This window comes from Delphinus delphis, chromosome 8 (genome assembly GCF_949987515.2).
Source record: "Delphinus delphis chromosome 8, mDelDel1.2, whole genome shotgun sequence".
Classification (NCBI taxonomy): Eukaryota; Metazoa; Chordata; class Mammalia; order Artiodactyla; family Delphinidae; genus Delphinus; species Delphinus delphis.
Window position 1 is genome coordinate 39,852,557 of NC_082690.1, and position 23,593 is coordinate 39,876,149.

The 23,593-nt window shown below is 41.0% G+C and overlaps 1 protein-coding gene and 1 long non-coding RNA gene across 2 annotated transcripts in view; one reads left to right on the forward strand and one right to left on the reverse strand.

Annotated features, from left to right (window-relative positions):
• Positions 1-548: 548 nt before the first annotated feature.
• LOC138414148 (uncharacterized) lies at positions 549-17,977 on the reverse strand. Its single transcript, XR_011246567.1, has 5 exons — positions 17,966-17,977; positions 16,679-16,760; positions 6,116-6,245; positions 5,548-5,601; positions 549-1,036 (listed from the first exon to the last, which is right to left on the reverse strand). It is a non-coding gene; the product is annotated as an uncharacterized lncRNA (long non-coding RNA).
• Positions 17,978-18,329: 352 nt separating this feature from the next.
• Positions 18,330-23,593, forward strand: part of SESN3 (sestrin 3) — a 67,102-nt gene continuing 61,838 nt past the window's right edge. The window contains exon 1 of the mRNA XM_060018083.2: positions 18,330-18,663. Coding sequence (XP_059874066.1) covers positions 18,586-18,663 — 78 coding nt within the window. The 5' untranslated portion in view covers positions 18,330-18,585. The remainder of the gene's footprint in view (positions 18,664-23,593) is intronic.

Consider the following 23,593-nt stretch of genomic DNA (forward strand, 5'->3'; position numbering starts at 1 on the left):
GGACCCTCTCTCTCCTGCCCTCTTTCCCTTTATCTCCCCACTCCCCACTTTCTCCTCTGTTGGCTTCAGTGTAGAGACTCCACACACAGCTCCAGCTCACTTCTCCCCAAAGCAAAGAAAGGACATGCTCCTCTGACAGGACCAGCTGGAACTGTGGCTGAACAAAGCCCAGTGGCCCCGGAAGACGGTTCTCTGGTACACACAGGATCACCTACCAGGGTAGGACCCAGTGTACCTGGGGGAGGAGAATAAGATGGGACTGAGGGTGAAGGAGGGGGCAATTTCCTAGACTAACACTGGCTGAGAGTTACCCGAAGTAAAAATAAAAGCTGGAGGACAAAAACAGCACTTAGCCACCATGGCCTGAACACTTGTCCCTATTCCAGAACTTATAACTGCATTCAGTATTACATTTTCCCATAATATACTTTCAGCTGACAAACACTGGTTATTAAAAATTCCTGAGCAATTCAACCCACATTTTACTAACCTAAAAAGATTTCACTATTCCTATAACATAGACTAGAAGACTTTTTCTGAGTTGACTTTCTTTATTCATTTCTTCAAAAAAAAACGTTGTTACTGTATTGAGGATACAATGAGGAGGAAAACTGTCCTCATGAAGCCTATAATCTCGCAGAGAAGGCAGCCAAGTAAAATGACAATCACAAAGCAGGTGACAAGTACTTTAAGAAAATAACTCGTCTCCATATTGTGGTATTGAGATAGAAAAAGATAAAGCGAAAGTTTCATCACACTCCTTTATGACCAAACATCGTTTTCTTTGTTAGCACGACTAGCTGCCTCTCTGAGTTAGGATGTCAGCTGGCAGAAATGTTATTTTGGCTGAAGTAATCTCAACGTTTCCCCGGCATAGCAGCAGAAGAAAAGGGATCTTCTTGCTTGGAGCGCTCAGTTTCAAAGCTGGAAGAACTCATGGATGTAACATTGCAGTCGTTGGAAATCAGCACCTTCAGAGCACAAAAAGCAACTGATCACTTCACATGAAATCGGCAGCTCCTATCAGTGGCTGGGTCTATAAAGAATAAAAAAAGGAGGAAGCGAGGAGATTAGCAATGTCTTGATTCCCACACCATTTAATCCCTTGTGCCACCCATACTTCCCACTCAGTCATCAGTTTCACTTATTTTTCTCAGATGGATGTTTTGAACTTCTATCATGATCCCACAAACTATATGACCTCTCAGATGTCACCTTGGCTGTGGACATCCTTTTCTCTGTCCATAGTGACATGGCATACTACTCGTCTTTCAGAATCTGCAGTAGGTGAAAAGGTTTGGGTGATACCCTTTTCTCAGGCAGAGAATAACGACATTTTCTTTTACTTGCCGCTCCAGCCTTGATCATATATTTCAGGTTATTTAGGTTTTGAGTGATGGCAGTGGTTGCTGAATTACAAAGCTCATCAGAATTCTGATCTCTGCTTCTCACCTTGCTTTTAAAAATTTTCCTGTCGCTTATGAAAATCTTAGTTGCTGTTGTTAAGTAGCAACTGTGTTAACACTGAGTTAAAGAGACATCTAAAATAACTGCTCTGGATTCTTTTGCTGTCCCTTCTGCAGGAGGCACAGATGTGGTGCACTCAGGTGATCGAAGAGGCAATGGGTTCCATTGTAATTGCTGTGGGCCCAGCTGGGCTGACATTTTAATTTCTGTCTCTTTTGTGGCTCCCATTATCCTGGGGGCCAAGGTAAGAACGTGTCTGGAATCACAATTTGTGGAAGGTTAGTGAAATTCTGGAACAGGGCCAGGACCATTCAGTGCTTGGGATGGATTTCTTGGAGTCTCTCCAAATGTATGGGTTGTCCATCAGTGCCACGTGGCCAGACCTGAGTTTAGAATAGAGAGTTAAGACAAAATTACGCTTACTGCAGCCTGGTTGTACAATGGAAAAGAACAGAACGGAGATGAGTGGTCTGGAGAGAGTTGCTTCAGTGCTTTAGAAAGCTAGCTCCACAGAGGAATGCTCCCTGGGTGTATAAAGGGTTTAGGGTGCTTAGAAAGCAGTTCTTAAATAAATATAAAAGATGAATTACAGGGAAAGTAATGGCTAAGACTGAAAAGGCTCTGGTTTGGGGAAAATGTCTGTCTCCCAAAAAGAAGGTAGTTCTATGTAATGAATAAAAGCATGGCATTCTGGTTCAGCCTGGGTGGGTGTCCCAGCTTCACCAGTTATCAGCTGTAAGACTTTGAGAAAGTTAACTTCTCAGAAAAGCAGCAGTCTTGTGAAGTTACGGTTAAATGAGGTAAGACATATAAAGTGTTTCAGCATAATGCCTGACACATAGAAAGTGATATTTCAAGCCTTATAAGGAGACACTCTAAAATGTTATAATCCAGTGGCTTGTAAGGTTTTGGGGTCTCAAACTACCTTGGGAATTTGATGAAAACTATGGATCCTTGTTCCTCAGGGGAAAAAATGCACATATATAAAATTTGTATGCACGGTTTTAGGGAACTCAGATATACAAGGAAGTACAACCCTACACTTCAGGTTAAGATTTTTTGTTCTAGGGCTACACTCATTCCCAAAAGAGAGACTAAAGACGTCAGTTTTGTTTGTTTTTTATATTTTTTGATGATTTATAATTGTAGTCTCAACTTTTTAGAATTGGAGGGAATTTCATCTAGTCTAAAGCCCCCTTGACTCCTGCTTTTTAGGAATAATAATATTAAGGTCCTAGGAAAACTTGGTGTTTCAGATAAACAGGGAATTCTTTATCAATTTCACATTTCTATAATTAAAAAGCTTAATTTTCTCTTTATCAGCTACCCTTCATGTTCAAGATGCTTCTTAAAATTTAGTATATTTCTACTCCATTCTTAGTCCTGTTCTCTGAAATACATTTACAGCCCTCAGAAGCTCACGTTCATTCAAAGCCCATGGTATTTACAACGATCTTTTTTTTCCCTTGTGTATATTAATTAGCATATTAAAATCGACTCTGCTATACCTGTTTGATATTGTGCTATTTGGTGGAGAAGAGCCTTGCTGAAATGCGGTACTAAAGTAACAATTCCATCGGGCGGGAATTCAAATTAACAGACTTATCGGGCACCTACAATGGGACAGGCTCCGTTCTGTGCACCTGGGATGCATGAATGAAAAGAACTCAGACAGAGATGTGTGCCCTCAGGGAGCCTACAGTCTACAACGAACATGATCTTTGCTTTTGGAAGGATTTGGCTGGGGTTGAGATTCTGTTCGTGGGCAGGACCAGAGCTAACCTGAAAGGTTATTATCTACATGAATGTCACCCACGCCTCCATCACTGTTCCTCAAGGATACTTACCTTCATTTGTTTCAACAATAGCTGACTCAGCACGGGCAGCACAAAACACAGAATGGCCAAAGCGTGCCTGGGCAAAATCCCACCATCCCTTCCCCCTGGCCAGAGCATGAACTACATCAAGCAGCAAATAGGCCATGCTTGGGTAAGTCGTCTCTAGGCTTTCCACTGCAAAAATAGTTTAAGCTCTTCTCCTTTGCTTCCTGGAAACTTTGGGTGACTTTTGAGGGGAATGTGAACAAGAGAGCAAAGGTACTGGGGTTGGCAGTTTGCTCTAGTGAGAAGGGAGCAGAAAGTAGGGCTGATGATACGGGAAAGAGTCAGATGAAATAAAAGGGATGGGAGATTGGAACATGAAAAGTTGGAAGTAGGTCAGATAAGTGACATGCCAAAGGCAAGAGACATTAAAAGGCTCTGAAAAATCATGTGATCTTGTTGAATCTGCTTCTGGAGAAGCAGAGGTGACACGAAGTTGGTGTAGCTAACATGTCACTGGGACCCATGGGCTCTGAGGAAGCCACCTAATCTCACTCTGAAATAGGGTAGAATGATGTCAATGAAGCCCCGAAGATAAAGAGCAAATAGAACCAAGCTGAGGGGGCGCGGAGCTGGCAGGTGGAGCTAGAGCCGCTCTTCACCCCCAGGTCGTTGTCCTGTCTTGGGGCTCAGATGGCTGGTCTTCACTCTGAAGATACTTTGGGCAGCTCCAGGGCTACAGAAATTAGGCCACCGACACACCCAAGCATCTGCCTTCCCTTTGCTTTTTCCACCTAGAAAAATCTTACCGCTCCTTGTTACCCTCCACATCTAGAACCTTATCCTCGTCTGGCTAAATCTACTCCTTAGTTCTTTGAAAAAGGGGAGAAAATCTTATTGATGTTCTCAGGAGGATCCAACTCAGACTTTGCTTCAGGCCCTTTTTACCTGAGATGTCACTGCACAAGCAACTAAGAACTATAGTGAAAAAGCAAAAATTATGTTCATGACATCTGAGGAAGGCGAAATCAACCTAAATGAGTTACATCATTTGTTCAAGAGAACAAAATCATTGTCTTATGACGTGGTAATGCAGTGACTTCTTTCTCGTGCACTCAGAATCTTCAAGCCACAATATTTTTGTCAGATGAATCGCTTATCTCTTCTTCCAGTGAATGCTATGATAGACAACAGTATAAATATCCTGTGTCCTGGGCCCTTGGTTTTGTAAACAATCATGAAATAAATAAGGCATTTTCCCTGATGACCAGGGCAGACTCATAAATAGGTTTCTATAAACAGAGGGCAATTGTAAAAGGCAAAGAGGAAAGAATCCATGGCTTGGTCCATGCTTTATATATCCTGCCCATTACACCTCCCAGAAGACCCTCTCAGCCCAGACCTATATTTAAAAAAAAAAAAAAAAAAAGACCTATTTATAGTATGGTTAAGTTCTTCTAGAGTCATACAGAATACATGAGGTATATTATCTTTTGTGATTTTGTCCATCTCCCTAAAGATAGTTACCTCCTGTAGAGTAAAACTGAGAATCATCAGCTATTAGCTAGTAGGCAAAGCTCTTGATGGCAAGAGCCAACGCACTCTATCTTAGGACTCCAGCTCTTAAATGGGTTAATACGTCCCGTTCATTAACTGGCAAACTGCAGTTCTTCAGTTAAAAGCTTAAGGAATGGGACTTCCCTGGTGGTGCAGTGATTAAGAATCCTCCTGCCAGTGCAGGTGACATGGATTCGATCCCTGGACCGGGAAGATCCCACATGCCATGGAGCAACTAAGCACGTGTGCCACAACTACTGAGCCCACGCGCTGCAACTACTGAAGCCTGTGCACCTAGAGCCTGTGCTCCACAAGAGAAGCCACTGCAATTAGGAAGAGACCCACACACCGGAACGAAGAATAGCCCCTGCTCGACACAACTGGAGAAAGCCCGTGTGCAGCAATGAAGGCCCAACAAAGCCAAAAATAAATAAATAATTAATTAAAAAAAAAAACCAAGGAATGATTATGACTCACTATCTCTAGCTTAGCAAAAAAGAATTTGTTGGGAATTCCCTGGCAGTCCAGTGGTTAGGACTCCACTACGCTTCCAAAAGCAGGGGGCTCCAGTTCAATCCCTGGTCGAGGAACTATGAAGAACTAAGATCCTGCAAGCTGTGAGGCACGGCCAAAAAAAAAAAGAATTTGTTGAGAGCAGGACACATAAAGGCATATATCCATGCGTGTGGACGCATACACTCACCTAATACGCGTGAGAGCCCAAGTCCCAGAGAAGATGGTCCTTCTTCATCTTCATCTAGAGAGAGGTTACAATGGGGGTTACATTGTGGTCATTTAATTTCTCCAGACACTTAGGTTCTTCATTTTCCCACAGGCTCTCTGACACAGAATTCTCTATCTTGTAATGTGATTGAACAGACTAACTAAAAGAAGACCAAAATGTACTTTGTGAACACAAGTGCAATAAAGATGCTTTGATGATCAACCTTGCATGTTATCAAGTACTTGAGGCCCTTTTAAATCAAAACAAACAGTGGTAAATGGCATCAGGGAACCCAAAATATTAAAATTCAAGTAAATTTCAATTGCTACTGAACAAATATATTATTGTTGTATGAAAAATTTAAAAAATAATAATAACTAACATTTATTGAGTGCTCATAATAGGAGGAACACTGTTCTATGCACTTTACAGAAATTTTTTCATTTAATCCTCAAAAAACCCTACAAAGTAAGTACTAAAAAATGAAATTTGAAGAGTTTTTGAACAGCAACTTGATTATACAATACCGAGATAGAAAAAATTTCACCTGTACAGAGTTCTTAGGTAATACATTTCAGGTCACAGCTGAAGTTCCACTTGTGTAATATATTTCCATTTGTTTCCATTCCTCAGCATTCCAATTCCCCATAGACATGTGACTCTCTAGATGTTCATGTCTTCTTGAAGAAACAGAAAATGAAAAGCGACAGGCCTTGAGTATACAGAAATAACTGTAGAGTTATTGCATCAACAGCAAGTCCAACACGACCACAACCCTTCTAGTATGGCCCAGGGAGAAGCACCACTTCCTTTAATTTCCCATCCACAAAGTTTCCAAAGTTGTGGCAAAAACAATCCTCACTGGTCAGGTGAAGTACCTCCTTTATTTTCCAAGGTCTTAGCAAATCCTAAGAACTATTTTACCTACAAGATAGAGAATGGGTTCAAGGGTGGCTGAGCTCAGAATAAGCCCAATATAAATGAGAGAGAGAGAGAGAAGGAGAAGGGGAAAGGGAAGAAGAAGAAGGAGAAGGAGAAGAAGGAGAAGAAGGAGGAGAAGGAGGAGAAGAAGAAGAAGAAAGAAGAAGAAGAGGGAGAAGGAGGAGGAGAAGGAGGAGAAGAAGAAGAAGAAGAAGAAGGAGGAGGAGGAGGAGGAGGGAGGAGGAGGAGGAGGAGGGAGGAGGAGGAGGAGAAGGAGTAGGAGACAGAGAAGGAGGAGAAGAAGGAGAAGAATGAGAAGGAGAAGGAGAAGAAGGAGAAGAAGGAGAAGGAGAAGAAGGAAAAGAAGTAGAAGAAGGAGAATAAGAAGAAGGAGAAGAAGGAGAAGAAGGAGAAGAAGAAGAAGAAGGAGAGGGAGGAGGAGGAAGGGGGAAGGGAGGGCGGAAGAAGGAGAAAGAGGGAAAGAGGGAAGGGGAGAGGGAAGGAAGGGAGGAAGGAGGGGAGAGAGAGACTTAGAAAGGGAAGGAAAAGCAGCGGCTCCTGCAGAGACAAGGCATGTGAGGCACAGGAATGGAAACCAAGAATATTCCAGATCTATTCTGGTTAGCTGAGTTGAGCTCCTCCAAGGCTAGTGATTGGCCCTACGGAAACAGATCACTTGTTGAGGCACATTCCTCACCTGGCAAGTTGAGTCAAATTAAAGCATTTATACCTGTTCATATTTATATGCCTGGTCCCCTTTGTATTTCATAAAGACCACCACAGTGATCTTTAACCTGCCAACTGACACAAAGCTGCCCTTATTCACTTTATCTTTTTCTTGACTAACTACTTAGTTCTTGGAAACATTCAAGGACATTTAACTTTGACTTCTGTTTTTACTTTTTAAAAAAATCTTTTTGGTTCAAAAACTCTAGAAAATCATTAAACTGGGCCAGCAGGCATGAGATCTGAATGAAGGATAAAGAGTGGAAAGGGAGAAAGCCTTTTGTCTCTCAAAGTTTTCTTCACAGGCAGTTGCTCACATAGACACATTAGAATCACTTTGACATTAAACTTGGAGAGAAGCAGTTCGGCTAATAGATTACTGATCTCCATTCTCCAACTGGGAACACAAAATGTTCTAAAAAGTTTTGAGAGCAGCCTTTCTTAATGAAACGTATGCTTAATGAAACGTAAAAATTTTCTATGTGCAAAAATCAAAATGTGGTTTTCTGGCTCAGCGCATTCCAGTTCTTTCTTTTGAATGTCTGACTTTTCACATCCATTTACTAATGAGAACTAAGAGTAATACTTCATATTTGTAAGTGCTTGACATGTAAGGGAAGGAAGATGGTTTTAGTCTCTTTTGATTGAAAGAAACAGGCACACTCAAGTTACTTCACAAAATTAGTGGTGGAAGGAGATTCAGATAGGGGAACGGGCGGTTACAGGGATACATGGCAGGGACCAGAACTGGAAACACCCAGGATCGAAAGCACTTCTAAATACAAGTGTCTTAGTGTCTTCGCCTTCTTCCTGTGCATTGTCTCTATGCTTCTTTTCCAACCAGCTTCCTCAGCCTTTACTCTCTATCTGTTCTGCCCCTTCATAGTTTTAGCGTCCATATGGTTCATGGCATCCTCTCACAATCTGACTTTGCTGCCAGCTGGCCTGGTGCCTTAGTTTCCAATTGCTGAATTTCCCAGAACGGCAACTGATCGGCCCAGATCATCATTTTAAGCTAGTCCATCCAGATGGCTGGCCAGGTCACAGAATGTCTGTCTTCCAGCAAGCATCTACCCCTTGGTCCACTCATCTGAGACAAGGGGCAAACACACAGTATAGAGCACCACTGTGTAGAATGAGGCCACAAGCAGAAAGGTTTCCTTAGAGGAGAATCTGGATGGGACAGGTTGAGATAAATATCTCTAGTTCGCTGGCAGATTATGTGGAAACCAGTTCATTCACCTTCTTTCTTAGAGGAGCTAATCTCAACCAATCACAATGGACCCGGATCATCCTTGATACAGCATGTAAGAGGAGCATTGGCAACTTCTTTCCTCTCCCCTCTCCCTCAACTTTATCTCCATTACATCCATCACTTTACCTTCATGACTAACCAAGTGCCTAGGAATCATCAGACTTATATATCAAAACATTTGGCATTTCAACTTAAAGTGTCAACAAAAGAATTTTTCACATCCCAGGATCATTTAGTTTTATTTTAGAGTAACATGCCAGTGGGCAATAAAATATTAGAATAGGGAATAATGAGTATTTCTTTTCCTACTCCCATAACATTGATCTCAGTAGGAATCCGACTACTGGAGGTGCCCACACTGTATTTGGTGGATGTTGGGAGATCTAAGTCAGTGGACCTCACAGTTTGGTAACCTATCACAGAGAATTAGTTCAAAGAATATTTACAATATTCTGAATGTATGATGCCAAGGCAGGACTGAATAATACTATAAACACTGGCATCGAGCAAATCTGGGTTCAAATCTCAAATGTCTTGTAATAACTGTGACTTTGACCAAACTTTTAATCCCTATAAATCATTTGAAAAATGGAGATAATAATAACCATTTCATAGGCATCTTATAAATATTAGGTAAGATAATGTATATAGGATATTGCAAAATGACTGGTACATAGTAAGCTTTCAGTAAGTGATAGTGGTTGCTTTTATCACTATATCTATTATGATTATAGTATCACTACCATGGATGTTGTGGGGATTAGAGAAAATAGGTTAGAGATATGAGGATTACCTTCAAATACTTTAGAGTCTTAAGAGAGATAAAATAGATGTACCTCTTAGAAATGGTGCCTACATTTAACTTGCACATGCACGGATGGAACTCATCATGGTGGTGGCCTGAGTGAGAACGGTCAAGTGTGAAATAATGATGTTAAATGATATTCTTTAATCTGGAAAAAGAAGTTAAATAGGGATAGTGCCTCTTAGAAAAAGAAAGGAGGATGGCTTCCAGCATAAAAGTTTGTCTACTGTACTGTAAGAAGTCAGGATTCATAGGAGTTTTATAACTGGAACAGGAACTATATTAAAAGGAGAATTGAAACAACAAGATGAGAGTTGCAGATGGAAAGGACCTACTGGCTGGAATATGGGGGAGTCACTGTCAGAAACAGTGGACACCCCGCCACTTGGGTTTCCATTTTACTTCCTCAGGGAGGCCTGGACCAGGTTAGATTCCCCTGCTCTATGTTCCCTTCCTGTGTTTTCCCTACTATAATACTCATTACATATTGGCATTACTTGTTTGAAGTCCATCTTCTCTGCTAGATTATCTGTTCTGTAAGATGCTGACTCTCATGTTTATCACTTTATCTCCATGGCTAGCCAAGAGCCTGGCACGTGGTAAGTACTCCACAGACATATGTTGAGGAAATTAATGTGTGACTGCAGGAATGAATTGAGTAATGAACATGGAATTAAAAGGTGATCTCATTATATACTCTTCTGTATTGTTCTCTAGTATTTGTAAGGGTTAATCCTATCCTCCTGTTGACATTGTAAATTGCATGGAGACACAGCAAGAATTCTGTATCATGTGTCTCCATCACTACGATTAAGGCATCCAGTTACAGGCATAAATGCTCAAAGGAGCTTTCTGAGTTCTTTGCTAATAATTCTCTTACCCTCTATTCTCCATTTTCTATTTATCTTCTACACCAATGCAGAGATTATACCCCAGTCTCACTATTAGATTATAAACTTATCTTTTGTTATTTTTTGTCGCCAGAACTTACTACTTGCTGAGGGTCCAATAAATAAATGAGCAAAAAAAAACTATCTGTACAGCATGTATTTCACAGCATACTCTTCCAAAGTTGCAGCCTTCCAGAATCTTACAAGATGCTATTGTGATTCCAGGCTTGCAGCTCATGTGGGAATGCCAACATTTTATCTTTGAAATTGCTGTGTTTGTTACATTTATATAATTGTTGAAAGTTGCTTCTTGAGAACAAGGCAAATTTTACCTTTGCATGAAAATCATTTTACAGTTTTAAGACAACTTGGGAACTTTATTTGGTAAAAATATGTGTACTCCTTTTCCGGTTAACAAACTCTAATACATCCAACCATTTCATCTAACAAGGTTTTTCAAGCACCTCCTCTTAGGTTCCAAGTACTTGAAATACTCAGATGAATAAGACTCATCCCTGAAGATGCTCCAAGTCTGTATGTAATTGTCACTTTCAGAAGGTCTGAAAGTGGAAGTATAGACTGTTTCCTTCTAAAGGTCCCTTCAATCCCACCTTGGTTCTACATGTTGATTTCCTGCAAATCCTTCACAATAGAATACTATGTCATCTAAGATACCCGAGTCTAAAAATTATAACTCTTCTGTGCTCTTAATTGGATCGTACTCCCAAACTCCTTCACTCTCATGGGGATTTTTGTTTTATTCACCCACTTTCTTTTCTAACACCCAGACAGCCGGCATATTTCACAATGATCTTTCCTTAAAATATATAAAATTATTTCTCTATCTCAGTTTCCTTACATCTGAAAGAAGGATACTGAGAACTGGGGAGAGTGAATTTAGATTATCAAGGAGACGAGCAGACTCACAGAAGAAATAAGGGAACAAAGGAATACCAAGGCAACTTTGGGGATTTTTGAGACTAGGGCTCCTTTTACTTTCTCCCTGCTTACTTGCAGAAATTCTCCTACTTCTCCTATCTTACTAATCCTGCTTGCACTAGATTCTCATGGAAATCCTAAGACAAAACAAATTCACAGAATTTTAGAGCTTGGAAAGGTCTTTGCAATTCTCAGACACAGATTAACCACAAATTTAATAAAATTTAAAATTTAGTGTCCATCACTAGCACTGGCCCCTTCCAAGGCCCTTGGAGAGGCCAGAGCAATGTGTTCACGTGGTCATATTCTTAATTAAATTTCAAAAGCAAGCTATTTTAACCATTATTGGTAAAGACCACAGTCTCTTTTCACTCAAGTTACCTCTTTCAAACTCTCCTTCATGCTGGAAGAATTGGGAAGCCATGTGTATTTTTGTTATTCTGGCTAAGGGAAAGTTAAGATGCAGACACCTTTAGCTTGGGTTTGGTGGGTTATAGAGAGAGAGCAAGATCACAGTCATTTCAGTGTGTGGTTGCTGTTTTGAGTTGTCCCAACGTAAGAATGGGTTCTAGGAATATTTCTATCGCCCACCGGGCCAATTCACATACATCAGATCACAAAGATGTAGGTTGGAGGACGTTTCATGATGCCTAACTATCCTAGGGCACTAGACTAGAGAAAAAAATTGAATTACCTTTCTATTTTCTCCATAGAAGATAACATTTCAAAAATCGTTGTCATATGAAGAGGAAATCAAAATATACTGCCCAAAATATGTAGGGAAAAAAGTAATACAGGGTTGTGTCAGGTAGTTAATTAATAGAGATTTGTTATTTATTTGGATTTTGTGATGTTTATAGTATTTTCAACTTTTTAAAGTTTATTGATTCTATTGATGATTTTAAATAAGTATTTGCTTTCATAAATAATTTTGCATCCATAGTTTTATATTCTTTTATTAAGTAAGGTCCCCACATTATATAAGCTTCAATTTTCCTACAATCTGGATTTGGCCCTGACCCTACTTAATCACCCTTCCACATTTAATAGATAAGAGAACTGAGACCCAAAATCACATCGTTTACAGCACTACTGAACTAAACCCTGGATCCTCTGACTTTCTGTCCATTGCTATTTCTACTACCCTACATTACCTTTTGAGAAGTACCTTGAAAATCAAAGATCTTCACAGAAAAAAAAGAAACAAATAAAAAAGATCTCCTGACCACTGTATATAATAATAGTAAATATTTATATAGCATTTCTTATATGCGAGGCATTGTTTTACAGTGCTTTACATATAGCTCATTTAATCTTCAAAACAACTCTATGACTAAGCTAATATCAATATCCTCTTTTCAGATGACAAAAATCAAGACATAGAACAGTTAAGTAACTAGACCAAGGTCACACAGTATGTAGAGAACATAACATCCTTTGTATTGTGGCAGCTAGCAGCAAACAGTTTCTGAGGGCTTGCAATGTTCTAGTCACTTTGCTGAACACTACAGTGCATTAATCTCATTCAATCTTCACAATCACTCTTTGAGGAGGTAGCATTATTACTCGGTCTTACAGATGAGGAAACTGAAGCCTAAAGACGGTAAGTAACTTGCCCAAGGCCATATATCTAGTAAGGGGCAAAGTCAGTGCTCAAATCCATACCTGACTAGAAAGAAACACTCTCATGGTCCTTCTACTATTGCCACATTCCCCTTGGTCCCTTTCTCCTAAAGCTACAATTAGAATGGGGATGTGGGCAGACTTAGAATAAGGAGTGGGGTGAAGAGTGTAAAGGACATAATAGTCACTTCTTAGACAACTGTCCTTCCCATTTTGTACACACACATGCACACACACACACACACACGTGTCAGGGTACCTAGCTATCCATCATGATATTCCTTTTTTAAATATATTTTTTTATTGAAGTATAGTTGATTTACATATCATGATAATCTTTACATCTGACCCCTTTCCTCAACGTTTGCTATAGCCAAGAGATGACGTTTCTTTTCAATTCATATTCTATAATAAAGTTAAGAGGGACAGTCAGCAGATCAGTAATTTAGGTATTTAGGTGCTGGAGAAAGTTTATAGAGGTGGCGAATCCTTACAAGGATCAAGAAGATAATGTAAATAAAGTGGCAAAATAGAACCCCAAAGAGTGACAGAGATGTTGGTAAACTAGAAAGTGCATGTCCAAACCCAAAGAGCAGGTACTGGGTTCCAGCAGATGGTTGCCATGTGGCAGTATGAGTCCAGTGTGATCAGATCTGACAAATTTTCAAGAGACGCCAGAAGTCTAGAGTTGGGGGTGGGGGGCAAAATATCCTAAATTATAAATACTTAAAGTAATTCAATGTTTAAAAAGCACTGTGCTGGCTAACATCTTGCAGGCCAAACAAATAGCAACAAACCCACGTCTGAGGGCCTCGCTCGCCTTTGCAGTCTGCTTTACATGGGGTTAAATGCAGGAAACTCTGAAATAGGAAGTTAGAAGAGAAAGCCGACAAAAATTTGGATGTTGGTGGAATATTTGTTCTTTGAAAAATGAGCTTTAGTAAGAATAATTTTCTCAGTGGAGGTGGGCGATGGAGGGGGTGGGATGGGAATGGGCACTCAAGCAGTGGCCTTTTTGGATCAGATCCTCATAATTTCTCCTTTGGAGTAGTATTGGTCTTGGACCGCAGGAATCTAATTAACAGCTCAAAGGGAGCAATCAATTTATAATTGTGTGAAGTACAAATTCCTTTGTGCACAAAACAAATTACAATATTTGCAAATTTGTAAATAATGCAGTACTTTCCCTGAAATCCAAAGGCTTTGGGTGCTCCCAGGGGAAAGAAAAAGAAGTCTGAGGAGGCAAAACGTTAGAAAATGACCTATTGTCTCAAGAAATGGAATTTAAAAAATATCTTTAGTAATTGATTTTTTTCAATCGAATCCTTATTTAGGAACTATAAAGGGGCCTGTTCTTAGGTCAGTAGAATGAGAATATCTAGAGAAATAAACAGTTTCAAGTCCAAAAGTCACAGCACGTTACTAACAGGGTATCTTCTTTCGAAAGCACCGAGCATAAAAATGTGCCTCAGCCCTCCCTCCCTACACCCTTGGTTTGTGGTAGGAAATTTCATTTTATAAAAGAGATAGCAAGTCCCAGTTATGATCATTATGTACAATGTCAGAGAAGGAATTGGTGACAGATAAGGACACGAATCCAATCTCTCTGCTTTGCCAAATAGTTGTTTTGAGCCATTCAATTCACAAATATGTACTGGGATCCTTTTATAAGTTCCTGTAGCTGTTATTAGAGATTCAAAAGAGATGTTCTAGAAGAACTTATGGTGTACTGAGGAAAGTCAGAGTGAAAACTCCTTATTTTCTCCAAGATTTTTTAAGCACTTCTCTTCAAGTTGGTTGAGCTAGGAGTTGGGAGTGGATAAGTGAATGGAGTCCATCCCTGCCCTTCAGGGGTTCACCAGTCTAATGAGAACATAGAATTTGAACCAATCATTTCAGTATTGAGCTTTATGCTAAGGAAGAGCTACAGGAAAGCACTTTGGATGCTTTGGCAAGTGCTTATTTCTACCAGGAGATCTTTCAAAGAGAAAGAGATGGAGGGCATTCGAAGTAGAGTTAAGTGGACTATTGACTGGCCTTCTATAGGAGGATGACAGATCAGATTTGTGCTTTCAAATGATTCTCTCCCCTGTGCTCTTATTCACTGTGAGTTGGTTGCAAATTGGTTAAACCTTTCCACAAAATCTTTTAGCAAATTGCATCAAAAGCCTTAAAACATATTCATATCCTTTAGGTTAGAAATTCCATATCTAGGAATAAAAGATGCTGCCAGAAACTTATATATGAGGAAGCTTATCAGAGCATTATTATTTATAATCATGAGAAGCTGGAAACAACCTACATGTTCCATAGTGGAGTAATGGTTAAATAATTTACGGTACATCCAAGCCATGTGATTTTATGCACAACTAGGAAAAAAAAGTCACATTGAAAAAAAATAGTTCAAAACAAGCAAAAACTATTTTTAAATGATGTGAAATGTTTCGTGAAGTGTCATTCTCATTTTGTAATTAAAAAATTAAGAAGTAGTGCTCCACATTGGTTGTTAATTTTCACCCAGATCTTACTTTCCTAAAGTTCTTTCTTGTTTTAGATCAACCAGACAACAAAAGGGGCGGAGTTTTTCCTTGCTCTGTACAAAGTTCAAAGAATGGGCTTTTGTTTCCTTCCCTCTTAACTAACAATGTGATCCAGGATTTGCAAGTCACTTATTCTCTAAGTTACAGTCTCCTTCTGGTATCCAGGCTAGCTGGGAAAGAAAGGGAGGTCAGGTGAGGAATGGAAGAGAAAGGAAGTGTCCAGAAGTTGAACATTACCGTGAGAGGGGAGAAGAAGGATGATGGGACTGAGGGTGTGAGAACCAGAAGAAAGAGTGGTCATTGTGTATTGAGAATGAGTTACTGGATTGGAGATTTCAGGGGTGGGACACAGACACATATACCGTGGTTCAATAGAAGAAATGTTACAGTGCAGTACATGGTTGACTGCCAAATAAATGACAGTATAGACAATGTTACAACAGTTTGGAGGATTTGGTGGAGAGGGCCATCATTTGGTCACATACATGTATATGACCATGGATCAATGAAGAGATTCCTCTAAAACCTCCTTTTAGCAATTTTTGTTAGACGGTATAACTGTATAGGGCTGGCCTCTCTTGGCCTCCCTCTTGAGAGATTTAGTTATGGAAGAACTTAAAGGACTGCACTGTGAAAGAATTTTAGCTATTAAATAGAAGGAAAGGATATAAAAAGTATATGATAGAAAATAATTTGAAGTTAAAATACTGTTTGAGAAAACTCAGTCTCTGCACAAAAATTCACTTCATCCTTCAATTTCTCCTTTCCTTTAAAATGTATTCACATAAAATCTGCTTTACAAGCCAGGAACATAACTCAAGATATTTACCATTAAATGGGGACACCTATGTGTTTCAGTTCTTAGGACAACTGAGACTTCCTTTCTCCCTGGATTTCTTGGTTCTCTGCGTTGAAGTGTACGTAGTAATTTCTCCTTTTGCTGAATCTTCTTGCTTTTACAGTTTCTTCTAACTGCATGTTATACACCTTCCCCATGCCATTGCTATTCTAGGCTCTATAAATCTGCACAGCACCAAGAGAACTTTAGCTATCACTAGTTAAATGGATCAACACATTTACCCAACCACATAACTTAGACCCTTTGGGGGTTTTCCAGTCTATTTTAATCTATTTAAACCTGACACTGGCAGATTTCCATTTCCTTTGTTCCTTGTGTAGGCTTGGTTTATGCCTGTTGGTCTCTAAAAGGGACAGAGAGGAGGCAGCTGTCGAAAAATGAGGAGATTGGCAGTTTTAACCACACAATTTGGTCTAATAGCTTTGATATGCTAAACTTGCTAGCTCCTCCAAGTGTACCTTTCTGATTTTGCATCACAACACTACACTGAATCCCTAAGGAAACCAGGGTAGTTTTTTAAAAAGAAAGGGAAGAAAAGAAAGAAATGCAAACCAGTGAAACCGTTCTTTTAAACCATCTCCACAGATTCATTCTGCCAACTGCAGGCCTTCACAAATCCTCGTACACCAGAGACCTTTAAAAAAAAGAGAAGCAGAGAATACCGATCGTGTTCTCAACAGCGAAAACAGGTGATGTCATAACGCACAGTCCTATGTGGTCCCGGCCAAGGCCGGGTGGGGAGCTGGGGCGCCAGTGCGCACGGAGCTCCGCGCCAGTGGGCAGAGCAAGTTATCTCCGGGGTCCGGAGGACACCGGTGAGGACCGGGCACCAATCAGGTTCTCGCTCGGAGCCTGCCTTTGTTCTCACTGGGGAGCAGGTTTCGGGGCGTCTCGCGTCGTCGGGAACCAGCATTCGACTAGCATGCGCGCTGCTAGCTCCTCGGGAGACCTCGCTCCCCCACTCGCCTGTCCCCCACACCCTGCCAGCCTGAGCTTTCCCCAATTACATCTGCCTTCTCTCCCTAGAGCGTGAACGCCAAAATCCTAAATCCATTTTTAGCTTCGGAAGAGGCAGGTCCAGCCCAACAGTTTTAAATGGCAATTTGTTCTCTGAACCTTCGCTCCCAGGCAGAGCTCCATGCTCTGCGTTTATCTAACCAGCTACCTCAGAAGGACTTTTGGGTGGAAGACAACCCTGTCTCTTTGGCCTTTTCGTGTTGGACAAATAAAGGAATTTTCGTTGCTGAGAGACTGCGAGAAGGGGCTTTAGATGGAGGAGGAAACCACTCACCCACAGGTTTTGTGTCTTTTCTTCCCTCTAACTCGATTATTGGTGCAAATATACTTAAACATCTATCCCCTACCCGCTGCCGAAGCCTCAGGTAACTGGTCTTTTGCAAAACAGGGCTCACGATAAATGATGCATAAAGTTCTTTGAGATCCTTGGATGCAAAGTGCTACGTGATTGCAGTCTTCTTTACAGCTAAGATTTTGGTTAAGAGAAAGCCTAACCACTGCCCTGACGGTAAGGACGTTTTAGCTCCCCCCACCCCCATCCTCTTTCTCAAGAAATCAGGAAATATTTAGCTCAGTCTTAGACCCACTAGCGAGCTCTAGCTCCCAGTTATTTATCTCATTCCCTCACCATTTCTGCAGAGACCTAGAGCAGGGGCTGTGCCTTGTCTTAGGGGAGGGGCTGGACTTCACGGGGTTATTTGCATATGACACACCCTCTTCCTCCTATTGGTGGAGCAGCACACTGTATTCCCACCCACCCCACTACCTAACTAACCCGCCATCTCCCTTCAGTTCGGAGCCTCGGAGACAAACTTAACTTGCCCAGAGATTCAAGGCGTCTTCGGCCTCTCTGATTGGCCGGTGCAGCTCCCAGCCGGGCTCTAGTTGCTCATTGGCTGTGGGCTAGCGCCCGGGGGGCGTGGCTGGAGCGGTCCGATTGGCGGGAGGGGGCGGTGCCCGAGCGTGGAGGTGGTGAAGGTGGTGGGGAGGCGGGGGCGGGGCCGCACTGAGGCGCTGCTGCGGCGGCGGCGGCGGCGGCGGCGGCGGCGGCGGCGGCGGCGGCGGCGGCGGCGGCGGCGGCGGCGGCGGCGGCGGCGGCGGCAGCGGCAGCAGCAGCAGCGCGGCGGTGGCGGCTGCTCGTCCTAGCCTGGCGGGGGCGGGGGTCTGGAGGATGGGGGCGGGTGGAACAACGGGCCGGTGAGGAGCAGCCGCCACCGTCTCTGCCGTCGCTTCGGTAGCCGCCGCGGTGGTCGCTTCGGGCAGCCGTTCGCTCTCGGGGCGTCGCCTCCCATCCCGACATCCCGCCCGGAGGACGCTGAGGCTGAAGCGCGGCCGGCGGCTGGGGGACGGTCCGGCCCCTCAGCTGCGCGGGCGGCCGCAGTGACAGCCCGGCCCCAGCCCGCCGCCCGCCCTCGCCCTCGCCCTCGGTGCCCGCAGCCACGATGAACCGGGGCAGCAGCAGCCCGTCGGCCGCCGCCAACTACCTGCTCTGTACCAACTGCCGGAAAGTACTGCGGAAGGTACGGGCTCGGCCTGGGGTCCGGCCCGAAAAGGGCGCTTCCTGCCGGCCGCGGCTCGGGCTGCTCGGCCCCGGGGCGCACTCTTGGAGCAAGGCTCAAAGAGATCCCGGGGCACCTTCCCTACGCCGAGACCCAAAAAGGGGGCATGGGTTGAGAGTGGAGGGTTTAGCCTGCTGCTGCTTTTGATGTCTGCCGGGACAGACGCTAGTCCCCAGGGGTTGGGGATTTGGGGCCGCGGGGGGGGCGGGGGGACCTGTGGTCTGTTCCTCCGTTCACCTCCTTACCTTGCCACCCCCGGCCTGCTCCCAGGGCGGAGGGAGGGACGGACCTGTTCGATCCTTCTCCCAGTGCTCTTGATGGAGGTCGGTGTGAAATCAGAACTGCTTGGTCTGGTCCAGAGGAACCTGGCTCCCTCTTTGCTGTGCCTAACTCTTGCGGGTGTTGTTTTTGTTTATTCGGTTGCTTCTGCCTTCCTTGCACGCTTTCCCCGAACACTCCCTTTTTACATTCTTTGGATGGTCGTCTTGTGGCTGCAGTTCGATCCTGAAAGGAACTGGTAAAGCAGCTTGAACTTTATGCCCATGGGAAATGCTATTCGACGTTACAGTTTCTCAAGCTGGGGTTGGGGGAGGTGGAGACTGAGGTGGACGTGAGTTATCCCTTTTTAGCACTTACGCATCCCCAGCCCCCCGGTGTTGCTCCAGAAAAATCAGACGCACAATCAGCTTATTGCTTCCCAGAGTGACTGATAGAAAGTTTACTCCAGTATTGTTTAGCTTACTTGGCTTAGTCGCTCCGTTAAGGGGGGTGGGGTGAGGGGGCTGTGAAAAGATGTCGTTTTAGACCGAGAAAAGCTTTTTATCAGACTTTAACAGCCGCCACTGGGTAATATTATAATCAGTTTATTCTTCTCGAGACTCTATTTTTACATTTCATTAAGTGGAAACAGTAGTTGAGGTGCTTCTGTTTGTCCAGTACAAATGAATTAAAATTGCTGAGCTGTGCAAATGCGTCGGGACTGAAAGACTAAGATGAATACTGCACCGTTTTTAGTCAGTTTCTCTAAATACAGTTCAATTGGGATTGTTCTTTATATATTAAAAAAAGAAAGAAAGAAAGAAAGAAAGCATGTAAGTAAGCAAGCTCAAATATTTGCGCTCTTTGTCCAAAAACTGTTTTTCTTCCTCTGTGGGTCAGGCCAAGTGCCAATCAAAGTTGTTTTTCAAGCCTCTTTTCCCTGCAGTAGGGCTGCTGCTTCCCCCCCCCGCCCCCCCATTTTATTTGAGAGCACGAAGAAAGCAAAGGGGTTGCATATTTGAAGTTAATCAAACAGTGAAATATGCCTTAAATTGTGTTTATCGGATATGTTTTTCTTGAAACAGATTTTTATTAAATGTGCATGTTGAGTATGTGCAGTTATTTTTTTCCATAAACTCTGGGATCAAATTACAGTTGATACTTGCTCAGCTCATTGTAGGGCAGCTCGTGAGAAATGTAATGGATCAGAAGCGCAGAGCAGCTTAGTTGAATGTTAACTCTTTCACTTCTGGGCCAGATGGCATCTGAACTTAGCTTTTTAAAAAATGATGATGATGATGATTTTCCAACTTTAAAAGTGATGTTATGTCTTTAACATGAAAAAAAAAAGTGTTGTTGAGACATGTTTGATTAAACTAAAGCCTGGTTTAAAAAAAAAACAGCTAATTTTTTTTTTAACTGAATAAGGGAAAAATGAGCTGTATTGACTTGGATTTTTTTTAATGGCTCTGGCAATTTGGTGGACTAATTAAATTTTTGGAGGTAGTATTAAGTTTCAAAATCTATTTTTCTTTTGAGAGAACCATGGCTGTGGATCCATGACCCTTTGCTAGCTTTCAAGACATCTTTATATCTTTCTCTTAGCTTTTAAGAAACTACTTCTATTTACCTAGAAGGAACATCCTCATTTCTAGCTATTATTAAAAGACAGAGGTAGTATATGGAAAATGGATAGTCACCATTTTCATATCTTATAATTGCTATGCACACCTCTGCTAATTCCCAGTTTTCAGTAACTCCAAGGTATTTAATATTGATTCGTGCAGTAGCATGAAATAACTTTAGATGGAAATGGGATTGTTTGAGCCAGTTATGGCATGACTTGGCAGACATTTGTAGCTTTTTAAGAGTGCCTTAAGTGCTCTTAAAAGATATCAAGTGTTTAGCATTTTAAGTTCTTCATCATTCTAAAAATAGCATGTAAGAGTTTTCTAATAAAGAAATGGTTTTCTTTTTGATAGAAAGTATATAACTCTAAGCAAAATTCATCTATAACGCTCAAAATGGGATTCTCTGGATTTATCTTGTGTTTTCCACTTAATAAAGTGTTCAGTAATAACCATGTGAGTCACAGCATTTTGAATTTTAGTTCAGTGTAGTTCATGATGGAAGAATGACAATCATGCACATCCAGTGTGAATTACTCTTTGCTGTTATAATCCTAATTAATGATGGAGGAAGAGTTACCTTTATTTATGTGGCATGACACCTTTTTCTCTAAGTGGCTTAATTTGTTGCAATGTATTGAATTGGGGGGGAACTTCAAAAAGAACTGGATTCACCTTCAAAGAAAATAATTTGGTTCAACCCAACATCTGAAAATTTAATTGTATATTGTATGAGAATTACATTTATTCTTAGAAGTACCTTCATAATTTTGATTCAGTGTCTACCAAAAAAAAAGAGACTTTTTTACGTATTAAATATACCTAATTTGGTAACCTTAGGTCAGTAAAAAGAATGGAGAGGTAAACCACATAGGGAAAGAAATGAACAAACAAAACTCTCCTCAAATCTATAACTCCTACTTATTCTAACTTGCTCTGTTATCAAAAATAATTCAATAAAGGTTTTAATAAAAGAGGAAATGTTTCTATTTACTTTGGAAAAGTTAATGAGTTGTGAAGTGTAATACATTTTACCTGAAGAAATTCCACTGACAACTAGATAAATTTCAAAGTGGAGTGCCAAACTGCATTAAGAAAGGTAGGTAACTCTCAGTCCACTCATCTTCCAATAAATAAAAGGGTGCATATTACAATGTATTTTGAGTATTGAGCAGTTAGTGCTACTGAAGTGAATAAAACTCTGCACTTTAAGTTAGAGGATTTACCACTTTATAATTCTTAATATGTTTAGGTAGTTCCAGTGATTTATCTTTGTTGGATATTGCACTTTTTCCCCTTTGCTTATATGATCACTTATTTTGACAACTTTTTGATGAGTGAAGAGACTGGGAAAATAAAATGGGAAGTATTAGTTTAAGTCATATGAACCTCATTTTTATAGTCAAAATTGTCAGTTAATAGCAGTTTTATATGGTTCAACCAAAAGAATCGTATTGCTTTGACTGTGGATGAGTAGCTGTATTTTTCTTTGGTTAATCAGGTTTCTTATGTACATATTTTTGATTGTCAAAAGTAGTTTTTTATTTAGTTTTATCTGAAAATGAACTAGACAGAGACCAAGCAGTGAATTTATGACAGCAAGCCATTATGCAGTGGTTTTCAAACTGCTTTTTACGGAGCCCTAAGATGCTTCAGTGTTCAAAAATACTTGAGTTGGATTAAATTTTAAGTACTTTTTAAAATTATAATTTAAAAATACAACCACCCAAAAATCTTTTGTTACGAGACTATTCTTGTGCCGGCCTTGAATTAAAATTTATTCTGCTCCCTTTGTACATATACTTGAACATTTTCGTTAATAAGACATTGATCAGAAAGATTGTCATTGATTATGAAGGCACTGGCCTTTAAAAAAACTTCCTTCCTGTGCATATCTACTCATGTTCAATTTTCACTTGTGAGAAAAACTTATCAGTAATTGTTCATTTATAACTAAAACACTTATAAAAATGCTTTTGTGTATTTATGTGTTTCATAGTTCAGATTCAATGTAAGGTTTCATTTGTAAAGGGATTCTACTGCTTCTATAACCTCCCCACCACCAAATAAATAAACTGCTAAAATATAACTGCAAATGTAGTGATACTGGGAGTCACAAGATATGCTCATCATTAGGTCTTTGATACGTGTTTGAATTTTGGGCAAGTTAGTTAACTTCTTGCAGCCTAGTTTTCTCTGTAAAATGTACATCATTTCTACTTGCCTTGCAGGTTGCTGCATAGCTGGAGAGAGGTAATCTGTGTTAAAGTACTTTGTAAGCCATAAAGTGCAACTACAAATATAAGAAAGACAAGTCTAGGTATTTTCCCTATTCCTAGAATAGGTCTTTTGTGTGTTGTGGCAATATATTTCAATACATACGGAGTAATTTGGTTAGTCTTCACTTTTCTGTCTTGTCTAATGATTGCCTGTAAGTGAGAGGTAAAGATATTATGCTTTTAATTAACGTGATCAACATACCGATTTTTATTTGCATATTCTACCCCTCACGCTCCTTAAATAGTAATCCAACGCATTGATTTTGATGTTTCAAATAATTAAATAAAGTAAAATTGCCTTTTGGACACCTCAGCAGATGAGGGATATTGGTATTAAGTTTGAAAAGACTAAGAGTTAAGGATGATCGTGCTTAATAGAAGTTGGGGCAAATCTAGGGTAAAGCAAAGAATGTTTAATTATTTTAATTTAGGAGAAGAGCCTGGAAGTAAAAACATGTCTCAATCTTTTTCTCCCAATTTCTTCATCCTCTTTTTCCCCTTTGAAGGGACTGGGTTATAACTTATGTTTGGGTAGACCTTCACAATTTTTACAGTGCTTTCACATTATCAGTTGATTCTCATAAACTGAGAAAACTTAAAAGGCATGGACTCTGTCATACAACTCGTATGAAGTCCATTTAATTTTTAATAACACCTCTGTAATAAGCTATAAACTACATTCGAATTGTCCCCTGTAGTATTGAGGCCATCAGGGAATATCCATCC